Here is an 18,344-nt window from a genome sequence, read left to right as displayed (position 1 = left end):
AATTCATAAGTTCTGTGGTGATGAGTGAATTTCTCAGCGGTTTCTTATGTGGAATCAAACACACCTCTGCACAAGCAACCACAGGGGCCGCGGAAGCGTGAGGGCTTTTTTTTCCAAAACCGTGTACAAAACCGTGCACAAAACCGTGTACAAAAACGTAAAAATGACCATAGGATTGTGATATTTTGCATGGTCAGCCCCCCCCCCCTCCCCACTTTGAAAACCGTTCCGCGGCCCCTGTAACAAACAAACAAACATGCATGGGTACTTCTTCAAACATCGCCGGACTCAAACCATGTTATCTCACAGAACCATCACTACATAAACCACAACAAAACATACAAAATGAAGAAGCAGGGGCTTGATAAAAATGGATTTTCATCTCTATTGACACAGACAAAAGAATCATGTTCTTTCTTAACCATTGATGATTATTTCTGCTCATTTTGCAGCTTTTCAATTCAGACCTCATCCAACACTTTTGAATCTTGCTCTTTTCAAGATGGCATAATCATAACAAGCATGGTATCATTAATTTTTAAAGAGAATTAAATTATCTTTTGAATTATATCAAATATGCATTGTGTAAAATTGGTAGTTGGGAGAAATCAATGGCCAAACTCAGACTTCCAAACTTTTTTGAAAAATTGAAATTTACACATAACCAGTACTGTTGCTAAAAGGAGAGCCATGCTACTAACAGTTTGATTTATGAAGACCTTAACATGATTATGATTATGTATAATTACTACTTACTAATTAAATGTATCATCAGTGGCGGACCGTGACCCGGAGGAGACAAAGCATTGGGGGGCACAGCATTGTTCACAAACAATACAGTGCCCCTCCAATCCTTTGTCTTCTCCGGGTCACGGTCCGCTATACACTGTGTATCATGTTAAATCCAGGAATTGAACTTATATACATATAAAATTAAAAAATGATCATTATGTTGATTTAACCGGGAATTATTAACCAATCTTTTGACTTTGATTTTACTTCGGTCAAAGCATGGTGGTTTTCTTTTTCTGTAAAACCATGACAACACCTTGGTTTTATTGTAATAGATTACAAGTTCAATAGATTGGACCAGATATTGTTCACATTAATGAAATTATATTGGTAAAATTACCGTGGTTAAAAGTGCGTTCCAAACCATGGTAAAATCATGTTAATGCAATTATTTTACCATGGTTTTACTGTACATTTTGTCATTGATCTATTGTAAAACCTCCTTTTTACATTGCCTTGAAATATGTTTTCATGGTAATCCCCCCTTTTTTTGTTAAACAATTTGGGTTTTATTAGGATTATGAAACGAATAACAGCTTTCGGGTAAGAGTGGAACGCTAAAATAAAGTGTGCCAAAAAATCTATATGAGTAAACCAATATTTCGGTTCCAAAAGGTACTACATCTATACATTTTCTTCTTATTTTTCAGAAAGTAGTAAATATCATACAGGTAGCGATGTCAAAACACACACACACTCGCCCCCCCCCCCTCTCTCTCTCTCTCTCTTTATCTTGTGGTCAGGGGCATTTATACCATATCGAACTTTGAGTAAATATAACTCTAAAACATTAATTTTAAGTTCATGGTAAGTTTATCGCGTGGACATTGGACGTTGACTTCATGAATAGGTTCAGCCGGACTTGCAGTAGGCCTATAGATATATATTTTAGTGGTTTCCTTGCAGTATAGGCCTTAGTATTATGAGTGGTTTGACTCGGGGTGACTTCGTGTTTCTTCTTGAAACTAACGAGTTATTTTAACGGATTTTTTTTCCTTGGACGATAGGTTCATCAGGTAGGTGTACTCTAACTTTTATTATTAGAGTGAAAATGTTCCTTTTGATCTTATGTTTGTACCCTATAGTTAATAATGATATCAGTCCCGATTTTGTATTCCTTACCCATATTTATTTCTCTTTGAGTAAAAATGTAAATTATAATAATAATAGTCAGTTCTATATAGCGCATAACACATTGTGAATAACGTCTCTATGCGCTTCCAAAGGACTTGGATAGTATACACATTTTCCAATTGAATTAATTTGAATATCAATTTTGCTCCCATCCATGTGCCCCGTTTATTGCAATAGGCCTATAGTCTGCAAGCGTAGAATAGAATTTTACACTTTAACCAAAACCATGTCTAGAATGAAGATTATAGGCTCCAAACTCTGTTTTTGTCAGTCACACATAGTGAATAGTCTCACTACCACAGACCTTGCATTAAGCACTATGGGAAAATTTTCGAAAACCAAGGGTCTGTGCCTGCCGACGAATGATATACTGTTGCAGTTAGGCATATACTACAAAGAGCCCGTTGTCTGAAATGTCTCTTGTAACATGTTGGTGGACTAAAGTCTTAAAGGTCAAGTCCACCCCAGAAAAATGTTGATTTGAATAAATAGAGAAAAATCAAATTAGCATAACGCTGAAAATTTCATCAAAATCTGATGTAAAATAAGAAAGTTATGGCAAATCAAAATTTCGCTTACTTTTCACAAAACAGTGATAATTATGCACAACTCAGTGACATCCAAATGAGACAGTCGCCACTCACTATTTCGTTTGTTTTTTAGTGTTTGAATTATATAATATTTCATTTTTTACAGATTTGACAATAAGGACCAACCAACCTGACTGAACCATATAGTATTAAACAATGCTAATTCCTTATGATCGGGAGAAATTAATCGTTGTTTCACTTGACAATGAGGAGAAAATTAGAATGTTTCATATATCATACAAAATACAAAAGAGATAGTGAGTGTATGACGTCATCAGTCTCCTCATTTGCACACTGACCAGGATGTGCAACTATTTTGTGAAAATAAGCGAAACTTTAAAATGTCGTAACTTTCTTATTTTACATCCGATTTTGATGAAATTTTCAGGGTTATGCTTGTTGGAGTTTTCTCTTTTTATTCGAATCAACTTTTTGTTGGGGGTGGACTGGCCCTTTAAGTTTCACTAGTGAAAAACATACGTATTTTTTCAGTTCTGTCTCCCATTTGATTAAACTAAATGTTACCTGTTTGCTGCGCTCCCTCGCACACACTCGCATCCTCATTGTAATGTATGATTGCATTCTAAGTTGATACTTGGTTTCATCAGTGAGAAATAACCAATTTCTTTTGCTCCGGTTGCTATGGTCTCATGACCCGAAAACATTTCCCATAGATTCGTGTGTTAAAGTGGCACTTTAAAAAATCATAAAAAATAAGGATGAATTCGAGAGTTGAATGTTTACTACCATTTATCAAAAAAAAAAAAAAAAAAAAAACAAGAGTAGAAATAGTTTACTAGAGATGAAAAGATAACACAAAAAGACAGGTCATAAGGTCACGTACGTGGAGCTACATCGCTATACAAAAACATTCAGAGAGATAGCACGTACACTATATGCTGGGTCATTCATTCCATTTCCTTTGGAATATGGAAATATTTCCACCTTCATCGAAATGTTCAGGAAAAGATATCAGAGAACTCTTTGTAATTTGTTTTTTTTTGGGGGGGGGGTGGGTCTCCAGTCCCAATTATGGATTTAGATTTCAAGGATATAGTTTAAACGACGAAAACGTAATAAAAAATAGATTGAAAGATCTCTTGTTTGTGATATACTATCGAATAATCAGATAATGATTGGCATTTATATAGCGCTTTATCAATCTACGACTGTTCAAAGCGCTTCACAATTATTATTACCCGGTCACTGGATTCATAGCATTTCAAGCAGCCTCATTGCTAAACCAACCACAATGACGGTTGTTTCCTATACCGGTACCCAATTAGCACCTTTCCGGATGGTTTGCAAGAAAAGACAAAACAAATAAATTATTTAAAAAATAATCATTAAAATAAAGGATGAGAGATAGAGATGGGGGGGGGGGGGGTTAAATGGAATTTTATACTGACGTACCGCTACCTTCCGACATGAAAATAAAACTTACAGGATTTGAATAGCAATATTTTCGCTCCCTCCATTTGAGTGCCCCTTTATTAGATCGTGTTGCGTGGTTGGCATATAATATAAGAGTCCTTTTTATGGAATGTCATTCATTTAATACATATTGAGTATATTATTGTTAATCTTATTCGTGTTTTTTTAATTCAGTCTTACATCATAATTTACTGGCACTGTGTAAACATCTACAATAAATTCAGTCGACGGTCGACCCCTTTTTTAATAGGTTTTCCCTGCCCATTTCGACAGAATATCATTCCATTAGATTATTTAGCATTCAAATTCCAGCAGATTATTCTCCATTGTTTTTCCTGTATTTCACTCGAACACTTTTCGTGTTCGTTTCTATTTTTCATCATTCGAAAAGGCGAAATCGTCATTCAAATTACCTCTCATTTGATTCGGTTTGGCAATATATCAACCATGGAGCTATTAACCGTCATTCAATTTCGCAAAGTATGAGCATGGAAGAAATCCTGTGTTGAATCACGGTTTGTAGGCAATCAACTTCTCACTTACGCCGGTCAAATAAAGCAACGTATAAGGTGATCTCAATTCCCCCTTTTTATTTACATTTTTTTCTTTTCATTTTTACATTCACGTATGTTTTCTTTAAATCTCTTTTGTGGTCTTAATTTCATCTTCTTACGTAATATTGTTTGTAGACTTTATCATGGCCTTGGGAAGCAGGGGTGCTGGGGTGATGTATATTCATATTTATCATAGGCAGCATCCCCTGCATGGGAATCGGGTTGACAAGCAAAAAAGGTAAGGTTACTGTCCCCAAACGACGGGGATTTAGGTGCAGTAAACTTTTGTTTTGGCATGTCTTCTTATTTTTTTCTGACGAAAACGCCCTGAACAAAACACCCAGCACCCCCATCTAAAAATCGTTCGCAGAGCCCTGGACTTATATTCGTATATTTGAAGAAGTGTGTCTCATTTTTTCATCTCTATTCTATTTTGTTTAAACATTTTTTTGTGTGTTTTCTTTATGGTGCTTGTCTCCCGGGGAGGGGGGGGGGGGGCACTCGACCAAAAAAGTAGTAGGTATGTGCCGCGGGTGAGACAGAAAACGGGGGCCTTGGAGCGGGCTTATTGTAAAAAGGAGGGTCCTCGGAACGGGTTTCGGAACTACAAATGTTTGTGAAAACGGGGGTCCTTGGAACGGGTCGCCTACGTGTGAGTGCTTATGCATCAGGTATGCATCCCTATGGAACGTGCATGCAGCTAGCCCGGCGGCACGACTGCCGGGCGCGCTAGCGCAGAGGCGATGGTCGGACAGCGCTCTGCGGCCGCTTTTCACCAAAATTGCGACCGGAACGGCGTAACGGAAAATATGCGAAGCTTTGGAGCGGATTTTTCCTCGACAAGAAGAAAATGCTATGTTTTGGAGCGGCTTTCTTCTTTTTCTCAATAAGACAAAAATGCTATGCCTTGGAACGGAAATTTGAGTGTAAAAATGGGGGTCCCCTCCGCGGCACATACCCACTATGCATTATATACTGAGTGCCCCCCCCCCCCGGTGCTTGTCTGTGGAATGTTTCGTCCGTCGATTTCCTGGTCATTCAAACACCTGGGCAAATACGTCTGGGATTAGTTACGCCATATTATCAAGCGATGTCGATCGACATCGTAGCGTCCACTAGGTACCATGATTGTTGGTTTGATAAAACTTAATGAATTAAATACAACCTTCTTTCTTGATTTTTTTATTGGGATCTATCAGTTAAATGCTCACGAGTCCTCTCGAAGCTCATAGATATTTCAATATAGGGCCAAAAGCATATATTAATTGACATGGGCGGCAATCCGGCGGAATGGGATGGTGGTGGTGGGGGGGGGGTGGACACGTCGATCCATCCTTCGAATATCGATTTCGTGCAACATACTCAAGTTTTTTCATAAGTTTTACACAACGGTTGTATTTGACATTCTGAGATCATGAGAGGGGCCACCTGACATATGAATAGAAAATATAGGTGTTTCTTACTGAATTCAATGTAATCAAAGCAAAATGCTAGGAAATAAACTTCCACTTCCACCTAGATAAAGACCAACTCCGACGCTGAAGAAATGGGAGGAGATCGAAAGACACTGTTAATATAGCTCACACGCAGCTTGAATATCGAAATCTATGCATATTTCTTGGATCAATTCGTGTTTTCCATTTTCTTGACACCCCATTCTCATTAAAATAGAATTATAATGTTAAAGGAAAAATAAAATCATGACTGTTTACCCAGTTCAGTATACATGTAAATAAGAAAACAGAAACACTTATCGAAACATTGCATAAAAAGGTGAAAAACTTTATGAAAGCAAATTCGTGGAATTAAATACGTGTAGCTTCCTCCCACGACATAACACGTTTTAATTAGACTGATGTTTCGACGAATTTGAATGCTGGTACAAGGGTATCTAAATTGAAAAATCTAAATGTTATTTTGTATTTCAATTATATAGTTAATCGCATGCAAAAGAAATCAAATTGAACAACAAAATTAGCTTTTTAATTGTTGATCAACATTTTCAATCGATTTCGCGTGAAATCGAACCGAAAATAATTATATTCCGATGATAAATCTTCGAAGAGGCGGGGAAAATCTATCTCTTTATTACCATGTTGGGGTTAAAAATGCTAAGTTTGACTGAAAACATACAATCATGCATGTGTTTAATATACTTATGCCCCCTTTGGAGAGGCACAATAAAAATTTTAATGTAAATATTCCGTTATAACACAAGTGTGCCCCCGCCCCCTTTGAAAGCGGGGACCATTTTTTTAGGGGGGTGGCTTGTCAATTTTTTTCGTAGATGAAATGACCTTAAATTTTAGGTGAGAACCTTTTTTTTTACTTATCATATTTTCCTCGGGGAATGTGCCCCCCCCCCTTTGGAAAATCCTGGATCCGCCACTAGTTGGAAGTTAAACATACTGGCCCGTATTATGTCCAGATTAACTTCAATTAGATCATGAACCACCATCACGCGATTCTCGAATGATTGGAGTATTCAATCCCATAGCGGCGCTGTCAATTATTAAGTACTATCAAATTTTCATATTTAGGGTATTATGGAAAAGACAATCGTTCATGAATTCATTAGGCTGCCTTCCGCAAAGTCGTTTTGAGAAAGGATAGTTTAGAAAGGACATTGTGTTAAAGCAGCTGGGGTAAAAATGGCAAGGGTAAAATAGCAGAGGTGATATAATTGCAGATGTTAAAAATGTTATTTTCCTATTACAACTAGTGGTCATTATGACGAGCAGAAGGACCCTGAGAGGTCACAGAGTACATTGGTTCTACCTTTTTTTTCCCGAAGCACCCACCAAAGTGAAGCGAACAAAGATATGTAATATATACATTTACCATTTACCTCCGCCGTTTCTACCATTGCCTTTTTTTATTCACCTCGTACCGTATATGCCTACTCTTACAAAACAGGATCAATATTAAAGAGCGACATCGACGTCAAAATGTTCAAGTTCCATATCTTACATTTTTGCATTTGACTGCCAAGCCATTGGTGTCGATCGGTATTCATGGTGGGGGGGGGGGGGCGTGTTACAACCGATAATTGCCACCTTTCGCAATCCTCACGGACGCTAATATTAGGGTCCCCTAACACAAAAGTTGACGCTTAATCATACACTTTATTTTTAAGATTGATGGTACATTATAGTCAATAAAATCAAACGTAGAAAGTTGCTCTACAATCAATGCTAAGATTTGTGTTACAGGGGGGTTACAGACCCTACAGATCTGCTTTTCGTGTGCAAAATTCTTTCCCGCGACACCCGCACCATACATGCATGTATTACGACTGATGGCTGGAGATATTCGAAATGCAGGACCTAAAATAGAATATGACATGGATAAGAAAGTTGTTTTTCAAACAAATCGAGTACATATTGAGTGAGGAAAAAGTTACTGAATTAAGGCTTAGATATAGATCATTACAGTCCATCGAATCGATATTGCATTTAATGTGGATTATTGGTGGATGACTGGCAATTGATTCCATGGGTAAGATCACCTCTCCAGCCGAACCCATTTCGCATGCGTTGATACGTACCCGATACGTACACAGCGTATGCAATACGTTTGAACATGCGGGTTTCTTTTGTTTCTTTTGTTTACTCCTTCTACACAAACAATACGCCTCTAGTACACGATGTAATGGGCATTATGTTTTATTTTCCCCAGAAATGGGGATTAGATTCGAATTCCGGGGGGACCACTTCCATTGATGTGTGGATACCAGGCACGACCATGAAGTTTCGAAAAGTACACTAAACAAGGGAAGCAAGTCTTTTCCAGATTATGGAAATGCATCTTTTAACAATTATTTGTGAAACCCTACAAGTATTGGAAATATATCCCTTTTTTTCAGTATTTTAATCATCGTTTTTGACATCTTTATAACGTCACATAGGCCTATACGTAACGTACTTACCCACTCTTTCCCTTTTTACGCGTGGTTGCGCCTGGTATTTGGATTTTGAAAGTCGTCCTAAATCGGATATATCGCTGTTACCATAGTAGCAACCAAAATTTTGCACACGAAACGCAAATTGAATGTTTCTGTTCCAGATGCGAAACGAAAAAAAATATCATGTCACACAATTTGCATTGCAGGACAACGGTTTTAAGACCATGACGACGGGCCCAAAAGTCTCTTCCCAAATCAACTACCGTCGTAAATAAGCGTTCGCGTTCTCTTAACGAAAGGTCGGGAATGTCGCACCAACGCATAATGTCACATCAACGCATAATGTCGCAGATTGCGACATTATGCCAAGAGCGTCCAACGCATAATGGCACAGTCAACGCAAAGAATGTCGTAGCTTTTCTACTAACGCATAATGTCGCAAGTCTTAAAGCATAATGTCGCAGCGGTATTCGCTTCAGGACTCGAGTTAAACATAAGAAATAAAATATGTTTTCACCGATTAATTTGTGCAAGCTCTGTCATCTGAACGTTCTTAAGAGCGTGTTTGATGGGGCAGGTTCGGATGCAGGGGAGGGGGTCAGTTTCGAATTCATTGTCAGAAGGGGGTGGACTTTGAAAAATTTTAATGAGTGGACTAGAGAAACGCAAGTATACGCATACCACCATTCATTTGTGCATATCGCTATATGTACATGCAATTCAACTTATTTTGCAGAATAGGAGAGTAAAGTCATATAACTGAAAATTAAATACAAATTTAGTTACATTTCATTGTTGTTCATGAAATTTTGATTAAAAAAAATCATATTTTGTATTGTTACTCGGAATGTGCCATCATGCAATATATCAAAAATTTAGCGCGCGATTCGCGCTCGCATATCTTGTATTGCCAAAAACTGCTCAGAACGTTCATTGCTTTAGTCCAAATGCATCAGATATCCAAAAAGTTGAGCTCGCGCTTCGCGCTCTCATTATCTAGTTAGGCAATGTGAGATAGCCTATCTTGTTTGTAAGACTACAGCTAATTAAATGCACTTGAAACTTCAGTCTTTAGTTAGGACTGCTCCCTCTATAAACCAACAGCAAACATTGGCTTTTAGCGGCCCATCGGGGAAACGTGTATGAAAACATTCTACGCCCCACCCCCTTTTTAAGGAATACCGCTTTATATACTGAATTAGAAACAAGTACATGTGTGCTCTAACTCCAGCAAGGACCCAAAAGTTGGATCCAGCGCTCTAGTCGCGCTTCACACTCCATTTCGTGAAACATGCAAAGTAAATTTTAGTTCCCCTCTATCCCTTTTTCTTTGACACCCATCAGTTTTAAAATCCTGGTGCCGCCACTGCTCGGGGGCTCTCGTTATGTAGAAGAGAAACGAAAACAGGTTGTCAATGCATGTAAAATATTGTAATATATATTGAAGGTCCTGCATTACCTTGCAAATTTGCAATTGATTGATGGTCTGCTTCTAGTATCAGCAAGAAGCCTACAAATTAATTTGATTTATGTGTTGGAAGCTCCTTGTTTAAATTGAATTATCCCTTGTAAATTTGCATCTGAAATTTTCAATTGATTTCAAATATTTTCTTGCATTATCCCCAAAGTGAAAAATACACATTTTCCGAGCAAAGTAGCCCAACACCTAGACGAAGAATATTTGGACATTTTATTTTCTCGTTTAGATTCTACTGTAGGCCTATATTATAGGCCTAAACCTACAAACCCAAGCCCTATGTTTGGAAATTTCAGGATCACGGATACAAAGTAAATCAAGTAAAAAATTCCATATGAAATAATTTGTTTGGATAAATATTCTCGGTTATTTAAAAGAAGGTTGGTACTGTTGTATAGCTAGGGAACATCGGAATTAGCTGGTCATACTTCCCGTCCACTGGCAGATCCAAGAGGAGGGGGGGCATATCCGGCCCGTTCCCCCTTTTGAAAGCGATGACTTTTTTTTGCTTGTCAAATTTCTTTCGGAAAAATGTGCCGTCTTTTGGAAAATCTTGGATCCTTCCCTGTCTTCGTCTTTGGCGAGAAAAGACACGAAAAACACACATTTTCTCGGTCGGCCGCTACGCTTGAAATCACCCCCGGTCGAAAATTTCTGACGGGGCTAATAGGCGGTTCGCTCTATCATCCCCGGGCTCTACATATCTCCAATAAAATGTGGCTCTGCTGGAACTCTAATAAAGGTGTGAATTTTAATACTGATTGTTGGTCTTTAGAGGCTGCTATGTTGCCTATGAGTTGCTCCAAATAGGGGTTATGGTTTATCTTATTCGTCAAGAGCCATCAATTGTCGAATACGGTTTGGAAATTCCATATTTAGGATAGGCCTATTATGAGATGAGCAGAGGATCGTTTCATGAAAGAACTTGATTGACGTTTTATATGACAAGTCCTGTCTTATCAGTCGATAGTTACCATATAGCAACGGTGCTTTTCAGCCAGACCTGACAACTTGTCGGACAATAATTCATGAAACGATCCCGAGATATCCGTCCATTGTTTTAATGTCTTGCGCAAGTCGACTTTCACGGATAATTCAGAGAAATAGATATTTTGAGAAATAGGCCTACCTTCAGTCTCTGATATCTGTAATAGTGTCCATAGGTCAATAGTTTCCAGTAAGGAATAATTTAAACATGCATTATTATTATCTAAGAAAATCTTTATGTATTTTTATTGACCCTCAGATATTTCAGGTTCGAAATGGCGGAAAGTTCAGACACAACTGAGAAATGGCGCTACGTGGTTGCTTTAGGAAAGTTTGTTGTTCATATGATCTACTCCGGTATGACGAAAGCTATTTCTGTCCTCGTTCCCGCCATGGTCTTCCAGTTTCAGATGGATTACACATTGGTTGGATTTCTTGTTCCAATGCAGCTTGGGGTCGTTTATATTGCCTGTAAGTAGACCAATCTGGGACATGTGTCTAGGCGTACTCCTTTTGCCCCATGCAAATTTAAGCCTCTCTTTATCAGGAATATTCACTCCCTTCATTTTTGTAAACATTATGGTAAATCAGACATTTTATAGGTCATACATTTTCAAAGAGGTGAATTCTTAAGAAATCGATAAAATTTCTACATGTTCCTCTCCCAATAAAATTTTCGATCAGCCCCAAGGCTAGCATAAGCCTATGGTGCCACAGGATTTGCCAAAACTGGTTAGATTGCATGTGTATAAAATAATTTTGGTAAAAGTAACACCAATGACCCAACTTCTTTCCAAGGGCCGGATCGTGGTATATAAATGCCACGTCTTCGTCTTCAGTTTCGCAATTTAATGAAAATAAATCATGACAATGGTATGACACAAATACTCAGTTTTCCTTTTCTTTTCATAATTATCAAATCATGCTCAGAGTCAGAGACATTCGTATTTTGAGCACAATGCTGTCCATGCTCATGGCGAATAATAATTGCCAATTCGAATTCTTATAGTCGGGACAAAGTATGTTTCTCAGTTTGACCACATCTTCAATGGAGATTCAGCACTTTCTCCATGAAAATCTGTGCAGGTCCTCTGAGTAATTACTTGGCGACAAAGTTTGGCCATCGTTGTCTGTCATCAATCGGCGGGTTCTTGTCAGGAGTATCTATGATGGGGGCCTTCTTCAGTCAGTCAGCACTCTCTCTGGGATGCTCATTCTTCTTTACAGGTACTGCCCAGTCCTGATTCTAGGTGACTGGATTTTGAATTGATGATAGTTTTGCATCCGATTTTGGACGCTTCTTCAGGTCTTTTGAGTTGGTGGCGAGTACATATGGACACTTCAAAGATTTGACGACAAAGACCTATGTCATGTAAATCTAATACGAAGGCCCTATACACCAGTTGGCAAGAATGATTTTGCGCCATCAACTAATTGGGAGAGATGAAGAAGAGTTTGAAATCAGACACGAAACTTTAAGTCGAGACCAGTGGCCAATTTGAATATTTCCCTGAATGCATCAAGATCAGATATTTGCCTTTCTTTAGAGTAAAGTTGTTAGATCACTAATTTATCAATTTAGAGATTAGGAATAGAAAGTGCTCTAATTATTTTGACAGCCACAACGGAAATTCTGAATAAATCATTGTATAAGTAATGCAAATATGATATAATATTCATAAAAACTTTGGGCAATACACACGAATAAATTTGAACTGATACACTATGTGGTGTTAGTGGTTTGTCTACTTCATGATAATTATACCATTTAAAATTTCTTTTTCAGCATGCTATTACGGCAATCTTATGAGATATTTGCTTGGGGAGATCCTGTCCATACAAATCTTCCAGTTTCTCACCTCAAACACAATAAACCCCAGAAGTCACAATTATCATTAACAAAACATGAATAGATTATGGATTATCATTACAATCATATTCTACTTTTCAATTTTCAGGGTTATTCTCATCGCCGTTATACCAGAGTTCAACAGTTATTTTGCGTGAACACTTTGGGGAAAAGTATGGCATGGCCATAACCTTCACACAAATGGGAGGACAGATTGGAGGTATCATTTTCCCTTATACAGCTGTTCTGTGTCTGGAAGCATACGGTATGAGGGGAGCTCTGCTCTGTTTAAGTGGTATCTTCTTCTACCAAACAGCGATTGGCGCCACTTTTAGATCCCCTCGGTCAACTGCAGTCAAAAAGAAGAAACGACATAACCCCGGAGAGGATGATATCGAGGGATCGACTCTATTGCAAGGTCAAGAAGACGAGACCTATCATCAAAAGAACAAACTTCGAACTGACGTTGAAAGTCTCAATACTGACGAGGGGACCAGCGATGAAAGTAGGATTCGAAAAGACGCTGAATCTCAAAAATCCAATCCGATAGGAAACTTGATTGCAGAAGTGCTAACGTCAATTTTCCCTTTGGGTCTATTCAGAAAGGAACTTGTCTTCACCTTTATCTTTATCCCTTGTCAAATAATTCTTGAAGGATGTTTCGCCATTTGGATAACTTTCTCTGCATCGTATGGAATGTCAGTCGGACTCCATGAGAATGAAGCAGTGTATCTCCCCATGATTGGTTCTTTGGGTGGTATCATCAGTCGGCTGGTACTCTTAAGAATCCTGTACAAACATCCTCACCTAGCACCTCACGCTTTCTCAGTCAACACAGTAGTATCATCTATGGCATTGATGGCACATCCTATTAGCTCATCGCTGGTTCACTTTCTAATCTGTTCATTTTTCGTAGGATTCGGCATTTATGGTTCAACTTCTTCCCTCGACGCATATTTAGCTATTAAAGTAAAGAAGGAAAACTTTTCTCTTGCCATGGCGACTACTTTCATGACGAGTGGAGTAATACTTCTTATATCTGCAACTCTTGCAGGTATGTAGGCTTAAATTGCACCATGATAGAGCGGAGATATACTGTATGCAGTCTAAAAGACCAGGAGAATGCAATGTATCTTTAGAATGATACTAAAAAAGACACACACCACAAAAATCATGTAGTATTAAGCAGATTTCTTTGTAATCTATGTTAGGCGAGTAAGGGGTGGCGCCATGATATTTTGAAGAGGTAATGGGTTTTATCTTTTTCCCAATTATTGTACGGATATTACAGAGTCACATGGCTCAGACCCCCTTTTGTAAACTCTTCTTCCTTCCCCCGCCCCTCTTTTTGGAGGTCTTGTTTTCCCTCTTTTTTTTAGCACTGTCATTTCCATAGAGTTACGATTGATTGGATCAATCGTAACTCTTTGTAAGACGGGGCCCTGGTCTGTACCTTTAAAGGTGCAAAGTTGAACCTATCTTTCTTAGTATATATATACCCTGTCCCCCTGAGGTGCCGCCCATGATTAAAAGATCAATAAGGCTACTGGGAAATCGCTTTAAGATGATTTCTGGGAAAAAATTATATGATCTCTAAAACTGTACAACTACAATAGCTCTAAAATGTGCAAATGAGTGTAGAGATAATTGAAAGACTCGGTAATAATACGTCAAGGCTGTTTGATCTACCAAGCAAAGTTTTCCTGAAATTAGATTACGATGATTTTTTTTCAAGACACTGCAGAGCATGAAAAGTTTACAAAAAATAATTACTGACGAGCAGTGGCGTACCTAGGATTTTCCACAGGGGGGGGCAAAATCGGCCGCCAAAAAATTTGACAAGCAAAAAAAAAAAAAAAAAAAAAAAAAAGGTCTTCTATAAAAAATATAGGTTTTCGTTCCAAAAAAAAATTTGCCAAGCAAAAAAAAAAAAAAAAAGGTCTTCAAAAGGTCTTCGTCAGGGGGGGCAGAGTGCCCCCCCCTGCCCCCCCCCCCGTAGGTACGCTAGTGCTGACGAGTGACGAATCATGAAACACTTTGAAGTTTAACTGAAATTCAACTGATTGAAAACTTATCGAGGGAATTTGACAAACTGGGTGTTTCAATGAAAGACTTTTAATAGACCTGCTGAAAGGGGGGGGGGGGGTCTTTAAGTGGTTTACAGATTCTTGTGCTTTGTAAAATGAGGGTAAAACGTGATTATCGTAATTTTTTTCTTAAAGTAATCAAGTCTACCCATAATGCATTTCTTTGACAGAAAGATTTGGGCAGTGAAATATCCCAAACCCTAAAGTGTTATGATTATACACAGATATTGCATGAAATGCCGCATGTTTAACCATTACGTGTTAGATGCCAGTCTCTTTGAAACCTCAATATTTTCCGAATATCTAAATAATTTGGTTTTCTTTCTTTTGTCTTTTAGGTAACGTTTTTGAGCGCATCAGGTCTTTCAAAACCATCTTCATAGCGGCCGGGGTTGTTCTCTTGATAAATTTTGGAGTGTTTTCTGTTTTCCTCTTCGTTGATACTTTCTTGAAACGACGCTCCTCCACAGAGAACAAATAATAAACGTCATGGAAGTTAGAATGGCTTTAATAAGGATGGAGATGATGGTTGCCCGATCAGACCAGGCTCGGTTTATCCACTGCTGCATGTACATTAGCCATAGCCATCATCTGTTCATAAACTTTTAGAAAACAGGGAAAATTTTTTCGTCATGGATCGAATCCTAGAATTTGCACGGACTTTAAGGATTACACCAAAGATGTGTAAATGTTCAATTTCAATTCAATTCAATTTATTTTTCTCAGTATAAAAAGAACAATATAAATAGTACAAACATGAAATAAATCGAACAGAGATATAAATGAAGTATTATACTGAAAGGGTAGCAGCCAAAAAGAAATTAACCTTATGTACGGCTGGCCCAAATAAAATAACATAGTATTTAATAAAAAAATTAAGCAGAAAAGGGGAGAATATCCCAACTCACCCATACAAGCAAACAATCAAAATAATAATTAAGTAAAAAATGAATAAGTATATACAGTGATGACTTGGTATTTATAATTCCTCCCGAAAACGTAAAGAGAGCAAATATCCCTAATTTCCTTTGATAAATACATAGTATTCCAAATTAATGGTCCCCTATAAAAAATGAATTTTGAAATAATTTGGTCCTTACTTTAATTATATGAAAATCATTATTGTCTCTAGTTATATAATTATGTAGAATACGATTTAAAACCAAATAATCAAACATTGATTCGGGTAAAAGATATTTTATTTATTTATTTATTTATTACGTCTTATTTTACCAGGGTGACTCTGTCAGTGGTTCAAACACTGTTATACTTAGAGGCCCTGTATGTATTCATAACAGTTATACAAAACATTGCGGTTTCATAATCACAAAAGCCATAAAACTTTACATCCTCTGAGACCTAAAAATTGGTTCTGCATGAGCATAAAAAGATGAATGGGTTAATAATTTTTAATGCACGTTTTTGAAGTTTAAAAAATATATCCAGATGTGAAGCACTGCCCCAGGCAAGAATACCATAACTTAAAAAAAGGTGCAATAAGTGCGTAATACATAATTTCGTAAAGCAGTAATTGGAAAATTGCGTAATCTGTACAAAATGCCTATGATTTTGGAAGTTCTTTTACAAATTAAATCATTATGACGAGTCCATAGCAATTTACTATCTATTATGATACCAAGAAATTTGACATGCGATGCCTTTGCTACACTAAAATTTGCTAATTTAACCTGCAGATTGTCAATGCATATTCTTCAGTAAAAACCATATACTGTGTTTTAGAAATATTTACTGATATTTTATTAATGGTCAACCATGAAGTCATCATTTTTAATTAATAATAATAATAAATTGGTACTTATATAGCGCATAATCAATTGAAATTGCTCTATGTCCCTTGTACAAATTGAATTGAATTTGTACAATTCACTATTGAATTGCACTTGCAGAATATCAATATTTTCATGTGGCATAAAAATATATGCATCATCTGCAAATGATATAAATCTCAATTTCGAAGAAACATTGCACAGATCATTTATATACAAAGTAAATAAAAGGGGCCCCGATGATAAAACCTTGGAGTATTCCATATCTTAAGTCACTATGGAGGAGTGTATATCACGTGTGCATGGTTACTTAAATTAAATAAAATAGTGAAATCATTCGTTGTTGAATGAACATGTTAATACAATCATTGATTCATAATAGTTTGACAATGTTTTTTAAACAGTAAATTTAATTTTATATTATTTGCATCGGCTTATCTATGAAAGTCCTCACAAAATTCACTATATTTACAAAACTTATTGGTAAATTTATTGTACAAATTTGTGATATATTTCGTGAGCAAGTTTATGTCACTATCCTTTGCATTAACAATAGTAAAGTGGTACAAAATTTACTAACCGATTCTAAGGATGCTTAAAAAGATTGAAATTTACAGGTAACCAGTAGGCCTACTGTTGCTTATAAGGGGGCCATGCTACTAATAGTTTGATTTATGAAGACCTTAAAATGATTATGATTGTGTATAATTACTACTTACTAATTAAATGTATCATGTTAGATCTAGTGAATTTATATATTCAAATTACATAAATCATAATGTTGATTTAAACGAAACTTGTTAACCAATATTTTGACTTTGATTTTACTTCGGTTAAACATGGTGATTTTCTTTTGCTCTAAAATCATGGCAACACAAAATAATACTGGACATCCTGCCTGAGTTTCAAGTGACATGACCAAGGTCAAGGGTCATTTAGGGTCAATGAACTTTGGCCAAGTTGGGGTATTTGTTGAATTACCATCATAACTTTGAAAGTTTATGGATCTGATTCATAAAACCTGAACATTAGAGTAAGCAAGTATTACTGAACAACCTGTGCGAGTGTCAGGTCACATGACCAAGGTCAAAGGTCATTGAACTTTGGTCATTTTGGGGTATTTGTGATATTACCATCATAACTCTTAAATTGTATTGGTCTAGTTCATAAAACCTACACATAAGAGTAATCAAGTATCACTGTAAATCATGTGCGAGTTTCAGGTCACATGACCAAGGTAAAAGGTCATTAAAATTAATGAAGTTTGGCCATGTTGGAGGTAATTATTAAATTGCTGTCATTACTTTCAAAGTTTATGGATGTAGTTTATGAATTGTGGACATATGGGTAATCAAGTATCACTGACAAGCCTTAGGTCACATGATCAAGGTCAAATGTCATTTAGGGGCAATTAATTTAGTATTGCATCATTATATGAATGGTGTCTTTTGTCAATAATTGTTTTATAGTAGTTTTCAAAGTCAGCACTGATGCTATATTTAATCGCGAAATGCAGGTGTGACTGCCAGAGGCGCTCCACTTGTTATGGTAATAGATTACAAGTTTAACAGATTGGACCACAAATGTTTCACATTAATGAAATTATAGTGATAAAATTACCGTGGTTAGAAGTGCGTTCCAAACCATGGTAAAATCATGTTAATGCAATTATTTTACCATGGTTACTCATGGACCTGGGAAGCGGGGGTGCGGGGGTGTTATTAGTCACTTCTTAGCTTTATTCTTTTG

General features: G+C 37.0%; 1 protein-coding gene across 1 annotated transcript; it reads left to right on the top strand.

Annotated features, from left to right (window-relative positions):
• Positions 1 to 1,675: 1,675 nt before the first annotated feature.
• Positions 1,676 to 17,903, top strand: LOC129259961 (uncharacterized). Its single transcript, XM_064114352.1, has 5 exons — positions 1,676 to 1,808; positions 11,132 to 11,343; positions 11,959 to 12,099; positions 12,831 to 13,775; positions 15,147 to 17,903. The coding sequence occupies exons 2-5, from the start codon at positions 11,148 to 11,150 to the stop codon at positions 15,287 to 15,289; spliced, it is 1,425 nt and encodes a 474-aa protein (XP_063970422.1). The 5' UTR covers positions 1,676 to 1,808; positions 11,132 to 11,147; the 3' UTR covers positions 15,290 to 17,903.
• The last annotated feature ends 441 nt before the right edge of the window (positions 17,904 to 18,344 follow it).

The sequence above is a fragment of the Lytechinus pictus genome, unplaced genomic scaffold (assembly GCF_037042905.1).
Source record: "Lytechinus pictus isolate F3 Inbred unplaced genomic scaffold, Lp3.0 scaffold_19, whole genome shotgun sequence".
Lineage (NCBI taxonomy): Eukaryota > Metazoa > Echinodermata > Echinoidea > Temnopleuroida > Toxopneustidae > Lytechinus > Lytechinus pictus.
This window is presented reverse-complemented; position numbering and strand designations above follow the sequence as displayed.

Excerpts from the sequence above, each read along its gene's own strand:
- LOC129259961 (XM_064114352.1), top strand. The coding sequence starts at position 11,148 with ATGGCGGAAAGTTCAGACACAACTGAGAAATGGCGCTACGTGGTTGCT. Across the intron at positions 11,344-11,958 it reads TGGGGTCGTTTATATTGCCT|GTCCTCTGAGTAATTACTTG; the intron begins GTAAGTAGACCA and ends AAATCTGTGCAG. Across the intron at positions 13,776-15,146 it reads TATATCTGCAACTCTTGCAG|GTAACGTTTTTGAGCGCATC; the intron begins GTATGTAGGCTT and ends TTTGTCTTTTAG.